This window comes from Neophocaena asiaeorientalis, unplaced genomic scaffold (genome assembly GCF_003031525.2).
Source record: "Neophocaena asiaeorientalis asiaeorientalis breed wild unplaced genomic scaffold, Neophocaena_asiaeorientalis_V1.1 scaffold293, whole genome shotgun sequence".
Taxonomy (NCBI): domain Eukaryota; kingdom Metazoa; phylum Chordata; class Mammalia; order Artiodactyla; family Phocoenidae; genus Neophocaena; species Neophocaena asiaeorientalis.
The window spans coordinates 3,798,175-3,815,523 of NW_020173920.1; the positions used below are offsets into that span (position 1 = coordinate 3,798,175).

General features: G+C 35.1%; 1 protein-coding gene across 5 annotated transcripts in view; it reads left to right on the plus strand.

Annotated features, from left to right (window-relative positions):
• DLG1 (discs large MAGUK scaffold protein 1) overlaps window positions 1-17,349 on the plus strand; it is a 280,091-nt gene that overhangs the window by 155,889 nt on the left and 106,853 nt on the right. For all 5 annotated transcript variants that reach the window (XM_024752078.1, XM_024752079.1, XM_024752080.1 and 2 more), the window contains 5 exons: window positions 1,163-1,213; window positions 3,740-3,864; window positions 5,887-6,056; window positions 7,195-7,331; window positions 11,306-11,450. In XM_024752078.1, coding sequence (XP_024607846.1) covers window positions 1,163-1,213; window positions 3,740-3,864; window positions 5,887-6,056; window positions 7,195-7,331; window positions 11,306-11,450 — 628 coding nt within the window. The remainder of the gene's footprint in view (window positions 1-1,162; window positions 1,214-3,739; window positions 3,865-5,886; window positions 6,057-7,194; window positions 7,332-11,305; window positions 11,451-17,349) is intronic.

Here is a 17,349-nt window from a genome sequence, read left to right on the forward strand (position 1 = left end):
CATTCTAAGACAAAGGCAAACACTACAAGGCATCACATGACCTAGATTCAAAAACCACAAAGCATTTGTGCCACATTCTTTTTAACAGAGGTCATCTAGAACCTGCCTAGATCCGAGGGAAGGGGAAGTAGATAACATCTCTTGATGGTAGGATGGTTCAATCATATTGCAGAAGAGCACTTGGGATGGAAGGATGGGATGCATCTAGAGATGAAGTTTATCACAATCCCTGTTTGACTTATTAGTTTGGGTATTTTGCCCAGCTTCGTATCACCAGAAATGTTAAAGCAATGATTTGAATCCCAGTTAATGTGATTCCAAGCACTATTCAGCCTTCACCAGTGGCGTTTGCTATGGGAATTACTTCTTCCAGGAGGAGACATGGAATAAATTAGAAGGAATGAGAGAAAGTGCTTGGTCTGTATGGTGTAAGCAAGAATGTGAATAGTGAATCAAAGTTGGACATGAAATATTTAACTGAAATTTGACAGAGGAAGCAATAAAGTAACAGATGTGGAGGGAGGAACTTGCAGGATATGTAAAGGAAGGAGCAAGTCATTCAAGTGTGATGGTATATAAGGCTCATGAAGAGGTGAGAAACATGTTAGAATGAAGTTGAATGATGAGTTTTTGAGAATTTTGGAGCAAGTATGTTATACATGGGCTCCATAAAGATCCATCTATGTAAAGCACATTAGAATGATTTGAGCAATGGAGAACAGTAATCTAAGAGATTGGGTAGATTACACTTGCAGTAGTCCAGATGAGTTAACAAAGGCTTTTGAAGCAAGGTAATAGCAATGAAAATGAAGGGGTGATGGTTTTCAGGAAGAAATGAAATATTTAAGTCAGTAAGAATTGGCAGCTGATTAGATGTGTGGATCAAGGCAGAGAAGAGAGTCAAGAGTTCAGTAAGTATTAAAAGCTGAATGTACCCTTTCTGTATGTGAAAGTCACAATATCATGAGTGTCAACTCATTAATACATTTGTATTCTTCCATTCCTTGAAAATCTTCCCTAAAACTATTAAAATCAAGCTATATTATTTGATTATTATCACATTTAACTGGTTTTTATTAAGAAATCATGCAAAAATTATGTCTTGCTATTTTAAATTTCACACTCTAAATTTCTGTGCTACTTCTTTTTTTTCCCCCATTAGGTTAATGGCACTGATGCAGATTATGAATATGAAGAAATCACACTTGAAAGGGTAAAAACTATTAATTATCTTAAGTTTTTATGCATAAACCTGTTGCTTTAAATAACTCTTTAAATATACTGCTCTTTCATATAGGATCCAAGGAAGATCACCCTTCAGAACCATATAATATTAGTTTCTTTAATGAGTCCACGTATAAAATTAGCTGTGGCATTTTCAGAACATGTTGCTTTTCTTTAATAACCTTTATTTTTTAAATAAACTTCTTATTTAACATAGTTTTAGATTTACAGAAAAGTAGTACAGAGAGTTTCCATTTACCCTGGACTCAGTTTCACCTATTATTAACATCTTTTCATTACTAGAATACATTTTTTTCAACTAATGAACCAATAGTGATATATTATTATTAACTAAAGTCTACTTTATTTGGATTTCCTTACTTTTTATGTTTTTCTCTTCCAGGATCGCATCTGGAATACCACATTACATTTAGTTATGATGTCTCCTTGTGCTCCTCTAGACTGACAGTTTCTCAGATTTTTCTGTTTTTAATTTTATTATTTATCTTTCACATAGTAAAATATTTATTTTAAATAAGTATTTAATATCCTAGTAATATGGTCATTGTATCAGTTTTGTTTCCCAGCAAGATAAAAACCATAGATTTAATGGAAAAGACCTTATTGAAAACTTATTATGCATTCCCCCAGTCAGAAAATAATTTAAGGATACAATTCAGATGTGTAAATTTTCTTGATGTATTTTCCCCTTAAGAATATCTGCATTTAATTGATACTGTATTTTAGCAGAGCCACCTTGTCTGATCAGCATTTTTGGGAAATGAAGTGCTCTGCATAACTGAATTTTCTAAGTAACTGAATGTCTGTATATTTAAAATCCTAGGTAATTAGATTTGTTTATGTTTGAAGCCAGAATAAACTGAATAAAAATAGACTTCAGAGGGATAATAGATTTTTATTGCCTGTTTACCTGAATTTGGGCCCACCTGTTCAAGTGGCATGGATGACTGAGTCTTACAAGTAAATAGAGTATTAATGTATTGTACACATTTTAATGTGGCATTTTGTTGGTTTTTTCCCAGCTTTATTGAGATTTCTTCACATATAGTCCTAACTTTTTATCTTATTCATCTTTTCATTTTTTCCCAGTACCTTTTAAATTCCTCTATTTAGTCAGAACTGTACATTGTATTTTTCATTGATTAAAGAGCTTATGTACCAGGAATTGGGGAGATGTTGTTAAAGTATAAAAACTTGCAACTAGAAGATGAATAAGTTCCAGAGATCTAATGCACAGGTGGTGAATATAATCAACAATACTGTATTATAATCTTCAGAATTGCTAAGAGACTAGATCTTAAATGTTCTCACCACAGAAAATAAATGACAATTATGTGACCTCATACAGGTGTTAGCTAAATAAAGCTAAGGTGGTAATCATATTGTACTATATAAATGTATCAAATCAATATGTTGTATACCTTAAACTTACACAAAGTTATTTGTAATTATATCTCAATTTTTTAAAAAACAAGTAAAAACGAGAACTCGAATACCTGAGTAACTTGGTAGCCCCATACAACCTATTGATACTATTATTGATACTCTAGTAACTCTTGAAGAGTTTAGACTGAAAAAAATTTTTTATTAAAATAAAATTTTAGGACATGTCATAGTCTAGTGAAATTCTAAGCTATTTAATACAAACAGTTTAGTAATAGATCCAGATATACCCACTTATTTGAGCTGCCTGAAAACCAAAGTTAGAACATTCTTGCAAAAATAAACGTTTAATACCTTTGCTTAGATCAGTTTTGCTTTTTGTAGCAGTAGAACCCTTTCTTCAAAGAAAATATTATTCCAAAATCTAGTACGTAAATAAAATAAGCAAGAAGTGTAATGCTACTTTGGCAAAATTGACTGCTGTCAAGAAAGTACACCAATGTTAAGTTCTCCAGTTGGACTTTCAGTATTAAAAACTGCCTTTTGCTGGTCAGGTGTCTTGGTTAAACACATCAAGGATGATGGCTGTGTTACTTAGCTCATACAATTTGGTCATTTTAAAATAAGCTGATGGCAAAGTTAGCAGAAGAAAAGCACCACCCAGTGCCCCTTTTTTAAAAATTTAGGATGAAATAATATATTGGTATTACCTACTCGGAAATAACAGCAGCAGAAGGATCACTTCATTGTTTTTCTCTTGGGAGCAATTTGCCTTACCAAACATGAGCAGGATGCAGTCTAAAAGAAAGAGACCTAATAGTGAAACCTCTCCAAGGACAAACTGCACATAATTTTAAAGAAGGAATCATAGACCAGAGTCCAGAAGTACTCAGTACATCATCAGCCTCACATATTCAGCAGTAATACCTCTGAATTCATAGAGAAAAAAGAGCTTTCCTTATATTTCTTAATTTAAAATCATCATATTTCCTATACATATGCCTTTATGTGTGTGTTCCCTATGTTAGTACAGTTTCTAGGTCCTATAATGATGGGAACCTATCAATAAAGATTATTATTCAGTGTCAATTTTTTTCCCCTCTATCCCCAGGGAAATTCAGGGCTTGGTTTCAGCATTGCAGGAGGTACAGACAACCCACACATTGGAGATGACTCAAGTATTTTCATTACCAAAATAATTGCAGGGGGAGCAGCTGCCCAAGATGGAAGATTGCGGTATGTTTTGCACTTTATGTTGTGATACCAAATCCTCTTTGTATCTTTTTCTTGAGGCAAACTGTACAATGAATAAATACAAATGAACACTATCATAATAACTAACATAAGGTAGATGCTCAGATATCAAATGAATGAATGAGATAATTGTGCTTTAAGCATTTTCCCTCTTTTCAATTAGGAATTCAGTTTTATCTTAGAAGTTAAGCATTTTGAATAATAAATTTGACTGTTTAAATATTTCTGAGCAAATTATAGAAATCATAGATTTCCCATTGTATGTTCAAATACATTCACAAAATGTGTTATTTTCTGAGTGGGAAACGTGTATACGCTTATTTAAGGTACAGGGAATCATATATATCTGAGTTGGTATCCCAGACCACAAAGAGTAGTAAAGATTATGCAAACTTTAAATAAATTAATCTATTTTCTAAATTGAATAAATGTAAGTAATATTGGTCTTTTGTTTAAATGTAATGTTCCATTTCAGAAAATATCTTTAGCATACTTTGTTGTTTCCTTAGACCATAGATTGTGGCACTTTTCTTGTTGCCTTATTTGTTGCTTTTTATACATGGTGATGGTTTTCTAAAGTTTTAGGACTAAGGATTATATATGGTCTGTTAAAAACAGTATCTTATTTTAAGGCTGTTCATGCCTTATACAGCTTTTCAGTTTCTAAACTTCTCACTGGATATGATAAGTGGTATATTAATGAAATTAAATATGAAATCAATAATTTGACTTTCATGTAAATGTAAATATTTACTTCCTGATTCTGTTATTGGCCTTTTATTTGTGCTTCATGTGTGAAAATTAGTATGTTCCATTTGTTTAACGGGAGAACATACCTATAGTACTAACTCTGAGGTGTCACTGTCTTTGGATATAGAATTTCTTTTCTCTAAAAAAGTTAATTAGATATAGAAGTTTATCATGATCACTTTAAATATTTTAATTGTTTTGTTCCCCGTCCCTGCCCAATTTGAGATGACCATCTTTTAATTTGTTTTCTTATTTTTTTCTACATGAATACCATGCAGTTGAAACTGAGATTAGTTTATTTTTTGGTAAATCAATGAATTAATCTCAATTTTACTGCTGTGACCTTAAGCTACTTATTCAGTCTGAGCCTCAGATTTTTTATGTTTGAATCACTGCTCTGTTAGTCATTGTCAGGGTGGCCTTGGGAAAGTTATTTAAACTTTGTACCTCAGTTTTTCTGTCTATAAAATGGGGATATAAATATGTATCTACCTTACAGATTGTTGTAAGGGTTAAAACACTAAAAGAAGTTCCTAGCATGTGGTTAGTGCTAAATAAATATTTGCTGTTTTTCTAAAATATCTTAATTTCTATACGTAATCATACAAATTACAGCTGTCGGGACTTCCCTGGTGGCACAGTGTTTAGGAATCTGCCTGCCAAAGCAGGGGACACGGGTTCGCTCCCTGGTCTGGGAAGATCCCACATGCTGCAGAGCAGCTAAGCCCATGTGCCACAACTACTGAGGCTGTGCTCTAGAGCCCGCGAGCCACAGCTGCTAAGCCCATGCACGACCACTACTAAAGCCTACGCCCTCTAAGGCCCGTGTTCCACAACTACTGAGCCCACGTGCTGCAACTGCTGAAGCCCGCGTGCCTAGAACCTGTGCTCCCCAACAAGAGACCGCCACTGCAATAAGCAGCCCATGCACCGCAACAAAGAGTAGCCCCCATTCGCCGCAACTAGAGAAAGCCCACGTGCAGCAATGAAGACCCAGACACAGCCAAAAAAAAAAAAAAATTATAGCTGTCGTTATTATTTAATATTTTTGTATAATCTATTATTTGCACTGTTTCCTTTGCTGGCCCTTGGGAAATGTTTGTATTTATATGAGTTTTTGATACATTGGAATTTAACATGCAGTTTCTTATAAATAATTCTAGTAAATAATTCTCTTGTCAAGAAAAGAAAATTGGCAAAGAGAAAAATTGATATTAAAATTTTAATATCAATTTTTAATGTTTTTTTCCTCAGGGTCAATGACTGTATATTGCGAGTAAATGAAGTAGACGTTCGTGATGTGACACATAGCAAAGCAGTTGAAGCATTGAAAGAAGCGGGATCTATTGTACGCTTGTATGTAAAAAGACGGAAACCAGTATCAGAAAAAATAATGGAAATAAAGCTCATTAAAGGTCCTAAAGGTATGAAATAAATCAAACAAAGACAAATTATTAAGTAAGAAATCTCTAAGTGAAATGTAACTATGAAGTTATTTATGACATACATTCTAAGATTAACAATGCTGGTAATCTACAGAACTTAGTGAATTTTTAGAATTTCTGTGTTATTTCTACTGATTTTTGTCTTAAGTAGCATACTGTGCAGACATTTTGCAGTCATGTGTAGTGTTGATATTAACTTGTAATCGTTAATCTACAAAGTGCATAAAATGCAGATACACAGGCTAAGAGAAAAAAATATTTATGAACATGTCATCAGTAGTTACATCTGCAATGAAGACTGTTAAGATGTGATCTGAATTTTGAAAACATGGATGGCATTGAGGATAAATGGAAATATTGATTCTAATTTGTGGCTTCATGGAAAAATGCATAGAGAGCTACAGGTTTGGCGTCAAAGCTATGGGATTTATGAATTATTGAAGCTCCTTACTTAAAATTAATTCATAGAATATTGAAAAGAGAAGCAGCATCTGCATTTCTGAAGCTGTTGGTTCTGCCCACCACCAATTTTTTTTTCTCAGTTTTAATCTTGTGGAAGTGTTAGTAAGAAGTGCAATTATGATGGAAACAAAAGTGATTTTTACACCATCTCTTTGAACTAATAAACAAATGCGTTTTACAAAGACACTTTAAGAAGTAACCTGGGTGGGGGTGGGGGGGGGTTTCCCTGGTGGTCCAGCGGCTAAAGACTCCACGCTCCCAATGCAGGGGGCCGGGTTCGATCCCTGGTCAGGGAACTAGATCCCGTATGCCACAACTAAAGGAGCCTGCATGCCGCAGCTAAAAGATCCCGCACAGCACAACAAAGATCCTGTGTGCCACAACTAAGACCTGGCACAGCCAATTAAATAAATAAATAATTTTTTTTTTTTTTTTAAGTAACCTGGGGTAAAAAGGTTCTCATTTGTAACTATAGGAGCACCTATATTTGTAATTGCCCCTGATTACAAAATACTTAGGATTTTAAAAATAGGTAAATAAATAATATTCTGTTTTAAAAAACATTAGTTTGGTGAAATTATCACCTAGTTTTCAGTCATTTGGACTTAAGTTTACATATATTGGTGAAATTCTAAAACTAGTGTTTTCCATACAGGTCTTGGGTTCAGCATTGCAGGAGGTGTTGGAAATCAACATATTCCTGGGGATAATAGCATCTATGTAACCAAAATAATTGAAGGAGGTGCAGCACATAAAGATGGTAAACTTCAGATTGGAGATAAACTTTTAGCAGTGAGTATAAGAAATCCATTGTTTTAAAAATCACTTTGATGTCTTTTTTTTTCTGACAGACTGAATTTCTACGTGCCAAAAATGTTTAAATGATATTTCCATGAGTGAATACTAGTCTTGCTTTAGTCAAAACCTGAAAAATGATTCTTTATTTGCCACTACCATTTCCTCTACTAGCTCCCCTCTCTTTTTCTTTCATTCTGTTTAGGGGCTTGGATGCACAGAATTGTTTAGTTGTAATCCTTAGGTTCATAACATCATCATCCTTTGTTCATGTGTGACCTTGTTTTTCCCTTTCTTACTTTAATTAATTCATCAATTATTTTATTTATAATATAGTAAAAACTGCTAGTCATTACCCAACCCAAGAACTAGAATATCAACAACTTATGTTCCTCATTCCTTTGTTTTTTAAAGATTGCTTAATCACATACATATTCCTAAATGTTTTGTTTAGTAGTGTGTGTTTTGAAAATTTTTAAAGGCTATTGTGCTGTATATAGTCTTTTTTAATACTTTTCTCACTCAATATTGTTTTACTGAGACTTACCCATATTGTTGCCTAGAGCTGAGATTTATTCATTTACCCTCTTCATAATATTCTATTCTGGGAATGTAGACTGTATCACAATTAATTTATCCAATCTTCATCAATAACTGTCTTAGTTCATGTTCCCTCAAAAAACAAAACCTGAAGAAAAGCTACTCTGCTAAGGTATTATTGGGAGGTATAACTTCAGAGAAGCTAGAGTGAGTGAAAATGAAAAGTGAGGCAGAGAATGAGGGAAAGCCAATACAATGTATTATGTTTCTGAGCTGGCTATAAAATCATAAGAAAATGTAGCTGATTGCTTGTTATGTAGGACAGTCTCCCAGGCAGGCAATGCGGAACTGCTAAACCTTAGATCCAGCCATCCAGGGAAAAGAAAGGATTTTATCTACTGACGCCTTTTAGTCTCTTGTCTCTTGTTAGTTAGAGTGTAACCCCACGGGGGTTAACTGTCCTAGATTTCTCGACTGCGTTACCCAGCCCCCCTGGACAAATGCTAAGAAAGCCAGTTCCCACACTCTGGCACAGCACTTCCCCTGAACCCAGAAGTCGTGAGAAGAGCTAGAGCCTCGTGGTCTAGACAGGTCAGATGTGGTCTTCTAATATGTTACAGCTCTCACTATGTAGAACACGTCAGCCATACCCAAGCCCAGCCTTTACTCCAGAAAAGGTTGAGTGAAAGAGCTTATAATGGTAGGGGACAATATGAGAGTAGCAGTAGCTAGGACTCTCCCCTAACCAAGCAACCAAAGCCTAGTGGACACATAGGCTCAAGTGAATCTGAAAAGGCATACAAACAAAGTCTGGTATAGTGGTGATTTGGTCTATCTCCTATTTATTTATTTGCCCTTTTTTAATAGTTATGCTAGGAAGAGCAACTAATTATTTTTGAGTTAATGATAGGGAGGAGGAAGGAACTGTCCTTCAACTGCTTCTCTCTAACTTATCCTCTCACAGCTATGACTTGCCACTCTTTCCCTCAAGCTACAACCAACACTCCCTCATCATTGCATACACCCCCCCACCAACACACACCAGTTCCAAACAACCTTCGTTCTCCACTATGTTTCTCACTTTTATTTTTAATTTCTTACATACTGTGTCTTCTTTATCCTTCTTCCAAAATCAATTTTAGGGGTAGGGAGCCAGAAATTCATGCTGATTTACCGTTTAGGGAGGCTTTTGTTGCCATAATTCCACTGAAATTATTCAATTCTTAATTCTCACCTTAATTGATGTATCAGGCATTTGACATACCTTCTTCCTTCTTAAAACACTCTTTCCAGTTTGCTTGATAGTCACCCTCTATCTTGCTATTCCTCTTAGCTCACCAGCCATTCCTTCTCATTCTCCTTTTCGGTGCATCTTCTCCCTAACTTCTAAACATTGAAGTGATCCAGGACTCATATACTTGAACATATTCTCTTCTCTCTTTGATAGGTGGTCAAATAACTTACTGGGTCTTATTGTACATGATAGTAATAAGTATTGTTTTCTGAACTTCAGTCTCCTTCTCTATGTCTCAAGAGTCATCTCAAATATAATATACAGTTGGCTCTTTGTATCCGTGGGTTCCACATCTGTGGATTCAACCAACTGAAGATCGAAAATATTTGGTGGAAAAAAATTCCAGAAAGTTCCCAAAAGGCAAAACTTGAATTTACATGGCATTTATATTATATTAGGTATTATAAGTGATGTAAAGATGGTTTAAAGTATAAGGTGAGGGTGTGCATAGCTTATATGCAAATACTATGCCATTTTACATAAGGAACATGAGAATCTGCAAATTTTTTTATCCTCGAGGAGGGTAATGGGGGTAGTGGGGTTATAGAATCATTCCCCCACAGATACCGAAGTACAACTGTATCTAAAAATGAACTTTCAAATCACGGCAACCCACCCCACCCTGCCCCCCAAAATTCTGCTCTTTGCATAATTTTCACATCTCATTAAACGGGAACTTTATCCTTCTAATTTCCCCAAGTCTAAAACTCTAGGATCATTCTCTTTCTTTCCCACTCCACATTGAATCACCTCAGCAAATCTTGTCAGCTCTTTTATCAGTTATCTAATGCTGCATAAGAAAAAAACAAAAATTAGTGGCTAAAATGACAATTATTTATTTGCTTACACTTCTGCAATTTGGATAGGTTTGGCCAGGGCAGCCTGTCTTTATTCCATATAATGTCTACTGGGGTGGCTCAACTAGGGCCAGGGGTCCACCTCCAAGTTGGCTCACATATAGTGGACCGGTTGGTTTTGGCTGTCATTTAGGAACTCAACTGGGGCTGTTAGCCAGGTATTCAGTTCTCCAGTGGGCTGTCCACATGGCTAACTTGAGCTTCTCACAAAGTGGTGGCCAGGTTCCAAGAGGGACATGCCAGAGTTAACTTTTCAAAGAAGACAGCTCTAATGTGTGGCATTTATTAATCCTCTCTTTGCATCACAGTTACTAATGTCTCATTTCAGGCCATCAGAAGAACAGTATACCACAGTTGTGTATTTCAAAATGCAGCAAGTCCTCACTGTACACAGTAGGGTGGGACCATAAAAATGACCATGCAGTTGAAATCCTGCGAAGCATTATTAGTAATCAGTGGTGAAAGTCAGGATTGTTCTGTGACCTTTAGAAGTTTTCGTCAAAACATTTAAAAGTCTCCTGCAGTCGATTATAAAGTCACGTATTAGGGAAATGGAAAATATACTAAAATGAACATTTGTTTAGTGCACTGTAATTTAAAACACTAGAAACATTTATAGTGTTTTATTTCTTTTTAAAAGAAAATGTTTACCAAAAAGAGGAGCAGTCTAAACCTAATGCTAGCAGAAGAGAAAGGATTAGAACAGAAATTAACAATATAGGAAATAGGACAACCATGTTGTCTATGTTGGTAGAGAAGATCAACAAAACCAAAACTTAGATCTTAGAAAAGATCAACAAAATTGACAAACCTTGGGCTTCCCTGGTGGTGCAGTGGTTGGGAGTCCGCCTGCCGATGCAGGGGACGCGGGTTCGTGCCCTGGTCTGCGGAGCAGCTGGGCCCGTGAGCCATGGCCACTGAGCCTGCGCGTCCGGAGCCGGTGCTCTGCAGTGGGAGAGGCCACAACAGTGAGAGGCCCGCGTACAGCAAAAAAAAAAAACATTGACAAACCTTTAGCTAGACTGACCAGGAAAAAAAATATGACTCAAATTTCTAAAAGTAGGAATGAAAGAGAGAACATAAGGGAATACTTTTATTTATGAATAACTCTATACCAATGCATTTAGGTAACTTAGATGAAATGGGCAAAGTCCTAGAAAGACACAAACTACCACTCCTATTCAACATTGTACCGAAGATTATACCCAGAGCAATAGGGGGGAAAAAAATGGCATTCCAAGTGGGAAGGAAGAAGTAAAACTTTTGGGATTTTCTTTTAGGTGAATACTGTGTGTTTAGAAGAAGTTACTCATGAAGAAGCAGTAACTGCCTTAAAGAACACATCTGATTTTGTTTTTTTGAAAGTGGCAAAACCCACAAGTATGTATATGAATGATGGCTATGCACCACCTGATATCACCAACTGTAAGTCTGTTTGCTTAAATCTTGTTTCCTTAGATGTGATGTATTTTAATGAAGATTCCCAATATAAAGTTTAAACATTATACAAACATTTTTAAAAGAACTATAAATCATTTTAACCTAATCATTTTAAAAACCAATTTTAAGTCAGAATCTTCATAATAATAAGTGGAGATGGCTTTTTCACCTTTTCACCTGTAATTTCATAGCAGTAATTACTTTTAACATTTAAGGCATTGATTCTCAAACTTTTATATAACTAACAGTCACCAAAGGTATTTGCGAGTAATGTGGCTTCTTATTTTGTTCTAATAATTTTTGGATGGAGCACAGAAATATACTTCAGCAAGCAAACAATTCTTTTAACAAGCAGGGCAGTTCTGATGCTTCTGATGCTGCTGGTTCGTGGGCTGCACTTTGAGAAACAGTAACTTAAAATATTTGTAAAACTTGGGCTTTTCTATACTCTCAACTGTGTGAGCACAGATATTATCTTTATACTTCAAACTCTTAGTGTATTACCTAACTCTGTGCACAGTACAATTGTATTGCCTAGAAATGAACTGTAATGAAAGTACTTGTATAATTTTAAGTTTCCTATTTGATTTTCTTTTTTAATGTACAAGCTGAGATGAGATTTAAATATATTCTTAATGTGTTCATGTTGTTTGAAAAATGAAAGTTTTATTTGTTTGGTATGTTGAGTCAATACTAGAATCATCCATGTGTAATAAAGATCATAAATGTACTCTATAATCTGCTTTTCCAAGTTTTCCTTTTTTAAATTGTAGAATTTTAAAGATATTTGTGATTTTGTAAGTGGCAATGTTTCCAGTTTTAAAATGTCAAAAAGTTCACTACAATCATTAATCATTAGAAGCTAAATACAACTTATATTTTAAAGTGTATATATACTGTCCTCTAGTGATGCATCTTCATTATCTGCTCTTTGATTCATTAATTACTCAAGTACAGCTGAATTATTCTCTTAATAGTATTCAGTCTTTTTAATGGACAGAGATGATGTCTTATACATCATTGTGTCAGAAAAGAACTTTACTGCCTGTTTAAAGTTCTTCCATATATTTGGTCTTTCACAGAAGCTTTATATAAGGTATAAAGTATTTTATTTGTTATTAGGAGATGCAAATTCAATGATGAGCTCTTTTATTCACCAATTTAAATATTATTTATTATGCTGCTTTATCTGTTCAAGACAGCTAGGTCCCAGTTATTCCACAGATTGAGAGTTGGCATCCTGATTATGGCCAAATATACAAATAGCCAGGCTGCTTCTTAAAAATATGTTGAACTGGAAAAAATGTTACTTTTTATTGAATTATCTCTTTTTATATAAAATAATATGACATTTAAAAAATGGCAGAGCTAGTCCTAAAGAGTAGTAAATAATGATTGTTTTCCCTATAGGCATATGTAGAATATTTCGTCCCTTTTTTTCCATCTGTTATTGAACTAATAGAATATTGTGGAAAAGTTGAAGTTTACCATGCTAGTTCAACTTCTGTTCTGTTTCTCTTCTTATGAATTTTGTTGTACACTTAACAGTCCATGCTCATACTATAGACACAATTCATAAGTAACTTATTATGTGTGTTTTAAAAAGCATTTGTATTTGAAAACTTCTTACATAAATGATTTTTACCTGTCAGCTCTTGTGAAGCCCTTGCCATCAGACTATTCAACTTACCTGCCTGTCCCTTATGTTGTTAGTCATGTAGTTTCCTCCTCATCAGTCTGGCTTTAGTCACTAAAGATTTTAGTGTCAGGTCCATTGTCCTTTGATACACATTCACATTGTCATTCTTAGTGATGTCCAGGCAAAATGCACACTGATTCATTCAACAACCTGGCTTCTTTGTTGATCTCTTTCTTTCTAGCTTTCCTGCCCTCCACTCCAACTCAGATACTTGGTTCCAAGACAATAATTTAGGTCTTATCATCGTCAGTACCTTCACCGCCTCCAAAATCTTGATTTAAATCATCCCATTCTCTGACTACATCCATCAGTTTATTTACTCCTGTTCTAACAATTCATTCTCATTTTGACCTTCAATCATTTGACACCATTACTTGGTTGTCCCCTTGTGTTTCTACTTGTCTACTTTTTTTTAACTTAGCCTCCTTGGTTTGTCGTGATATTCACTTCATTGCATATATCTTCTACTTTCTTGCCCTCTCTATCTTCACTGGCAGAATCCCAACCCTGGTTCAACCTGCTGTCTTCATCCATTCCTGCTCCCTAAAAAGCAGAACATGCCTGGAGAAAAGCATAGAATTGTAGTTTAAGTTATGACCATAAATCTCAGATGGGGTCACACTCATAGCTGTAATCCACATATGGATAATAGCCAAAATATGGTACCCAGGAATAGAAGGAGGTTTGTTACTGAAAAAAAAAAAAAAAAAAGTTCATCGGATCTGATAGAGAACATAGTTTCTTTGATGATATTAAAATTCTCATGCTTTTGCATTTATATATCTTTTCACTTTTATATTTTCTTCAGGTGGAAGGCCTTGTTAAACTTCTGATTTGGCCACTGCTCTCTTCCTGCTTTTACTTTAAGCTCTTCCACTTGGCTTCTTTCCTAAACTTTGGAGGGTTTGGGTCATTAATCTTGATATCTAAGGACAATAATTTAGCCTCCCTTGTTTTGTACTTCTCTGAGGAATCTTTTCACTTAGGATTTGGGGTATAGGAAATAGCACTGTTTTAACTAATCATTCTTTGGGCAGTCATTTCTTTGACAGGAGCATTAATTTTTAGTTCCTGCCGTATGAGATACTATGCCTTACATGTGAGAATGACTCCTTCAGAAAAGGTCCATTGAATAAAGGCACAGTCTGGATATGGTAGGGAAAAGGTACATTTTCTGGCTTGAGCAGTTGACTGAATTTCTTGCCCAGTTGGGTTTTTTTGTTTGTTTGTTTGTTTCAGCCAAACTTGATAATGCAGCAAAGAAATTTGAGTAAAAAATCAGTAAACTCTAGACTTTAAATGGCCAGTGATTATAATGGTTCACATGCATGTCTGTTGCTTTAGGGCAACATGCTGGTTCCCTTGAAAATCACAGATATTCTTACATATCACCCAAGAAAGACTTTGGACTTCAGAAGAGCCATTGGTAGAAAATCCTTTGGCTCAAATGCAGAAGAGTATCTTATATATGAATTGGATGGGAAGAAATTGCTATCAGAGACTGCAAATGTATAAAATCAAAGATGGCTCTGGACTTCTAAGCTCTATACTATTAATAGACATTATAGACTTTTTCCTTTTTGTATGATTACAGAAAGAGATGTATAGATGCTATCTCCTTTTTTTTTGTTTGTTTTTTTGCTGTCTCCTTTTGATAGCACATAATTGTTTCCAGTACACCGTACTTCCAGTCACTACCTACTGTCTTTCACTCAGGTTACTTCACTCATATATGTAACCTATCTGGCCACTGTAGTAATTTGAAGTAATGATCCTTGCACTTTTGTTTTCCCAGTGGGTGTTATAATGCTTTGTGCATAGAAGGCACTCGGTAATGTAGTGAAAGAAGAGATTCATGGTTAAATAATAAATATTACAGCTAGATTTTGAAATGCCTAGTAACTTTATCATAGTTAATACCTCAAGAAAGTTAAATATTGTTTCTATGTGTTACTGATAGTAATGCACATAATTCAGATGTGTTGTGCTTTTGGAAGTTACAACTGAAATGTGTTGCTTACCTGGGTCAGGAATAGCTTTATAATTTTCTGTTCTTAGCTCTCACTAGAATTACAGTCGATGAACTATAATGATGTTTTGGTTTTTTTGTTTTTTTTTTTTTTTTTGCGTTACGCGAACCTCTCACTGTTGTGGCCTCTCCCGTTGTGGAGCACAGGCTCCAGATGCGCAGGCTCAGCGGCCATGGCTCACGGGCGCAGCCGCTCCGCGGCATGTGGGATCTTCCCGCACCGGGGCACAAACCCATGTCCCCTGCATCGACAGGCGGACTCAGCCACTGTGCCACCAGGGAAGCCCTATAATGATGTTTTTTATTATTGAAATGAACCAATAAACAATGTTTGCTTATTTTTTAATTCCTGTTTTTTACCGGGTTTCCATTCTTTTACGGTGCATTAAAAAGAATAATTATAAATTGGGTTGGCCGTTCTGAGCTGGTGTCAGGGCATGTCCTTTTTTTTTTTTAAATAGGCTTTATATTTTAGAGCAATTTTAGGTTCATAGAAATATTAAGCAACGGTACAGAAATGTCTCACCTGCATAGCCTCTCCTATTACCAACATCTACCAGAGTGGTACGTTTGTTACAATTGATGACCCTACATTGCCATATCATTACCCAAAGCCCATAGTATACATTAGGGTTCACTCTTGATGTTGTATGTTCTGTGGGTTTGGACAAATGTATAATGACATGTACCCACTATCAGTATCATACAGAGTAGTTTCATTGCCCTAAAAATCCTGTGCACTGCCTATTCATCCCTCCCTCCCCTCTAACCTCTGGCATCCACTGATCATTTTGCTGCCTCCATAGTTTTGCCTTTTCCGGATTGTCATGTAGTTGGAATCATACAGTATGTAGCCTTTTAAAATCTTAACTTTTTACACCTAAAACAACACAACATTGTAAATCAACTGTACTCCAATAAAAATTAAAAAAAGAAAAAAAAAAAAATTAAAAACAAAAAACAAATATGTCATATTTTACTTTTCATAAAATACATTTTAGATAATTTGATTAACATTTCCAATTTACGTGAAACTCACAAAATGGCATTGAATATATCACATATGTCCAATTGAAATTCCCAAATTACACCAAAAAGCCTCAAACTCCTTAAAAACAATTAAAGTAATTAATTAAGCCCTCTGCTGATTTTGTCAAATTTGAGATAACAATTCAGTAAATATTTTAAAATATAGCACAGGCTAAAGTTTTCCATAAACTTTTGAATTAAAGAAGGCCTAGATGTTTGAAAAAAACAAACAAACCTTCTTTCACGTAGTAATGTGCATGAGTTTTTAACTCCTTTGGGTAAATAACCAAGGAGTGCAATTGCTGGGTCGTATGGTATGAATATGTTTAGTTTTATAAGAAACAGCCAAATTGTCTTCCAAAGTGGCTGTACCATTTTGCTTTCCCACCAGCAACGTATGAAAGTTCCTGTTACTCCACATCTTCACAAGCATTTTGTGTTATCAGTGCTGTGGTTTTTAGCTATTCTAATAGTTATTCAGCAGTATCACATTGATTTAATAAGCATTTCCTTGATGTCATATGATAAGGAGTATCTGTTCATATGCTTATTTGCCATCTGTATATCTTTTTTGGTGAGGTGTCTGTTAAGAGTCTTTGGCACATTTTTAAATTGGATTGTTTGTTGTCTTGTTGAGTTTGAGAGCTCTTTGCATGTTTTGGCTAAAGTTCATTATCACATATATTTTTTGCAGATATTTTCTCCCAGTCTGTGGCTTGTCTTTTCATTCACTAGACAGTGTCTTTCACAGAGCAGAAATGTTTAATTTTAGTGAGGTCTACCTTGTCAGTTTTCTTTCATGGATCGTGCCTTTGGTGTTGTATCTAAAAAACCATTGCCAAACCCAAGATAATCAAGATGTTCTCCTATGTTATCTTCTAGGATTTTTATAGTTTGGGGTTTTACTATGTCTGTGATCCATTTTGAGTTAATTTTCACATGGTCTGTATCTAGATTCTTTTTTTTTTTTTTTTTTTTTTTGCATGTGGTTGTCCAGTTGTTCTAATAACATCTGTTGAAAAGACTGCCTTTGCTCCATTGTGTTTGCCTTTTCTCCTTTATCAATGATCAGTTGCCTATATATGAGTCTATTTCTGGATTCTCTGTTATATTCCATTGATCCAGTA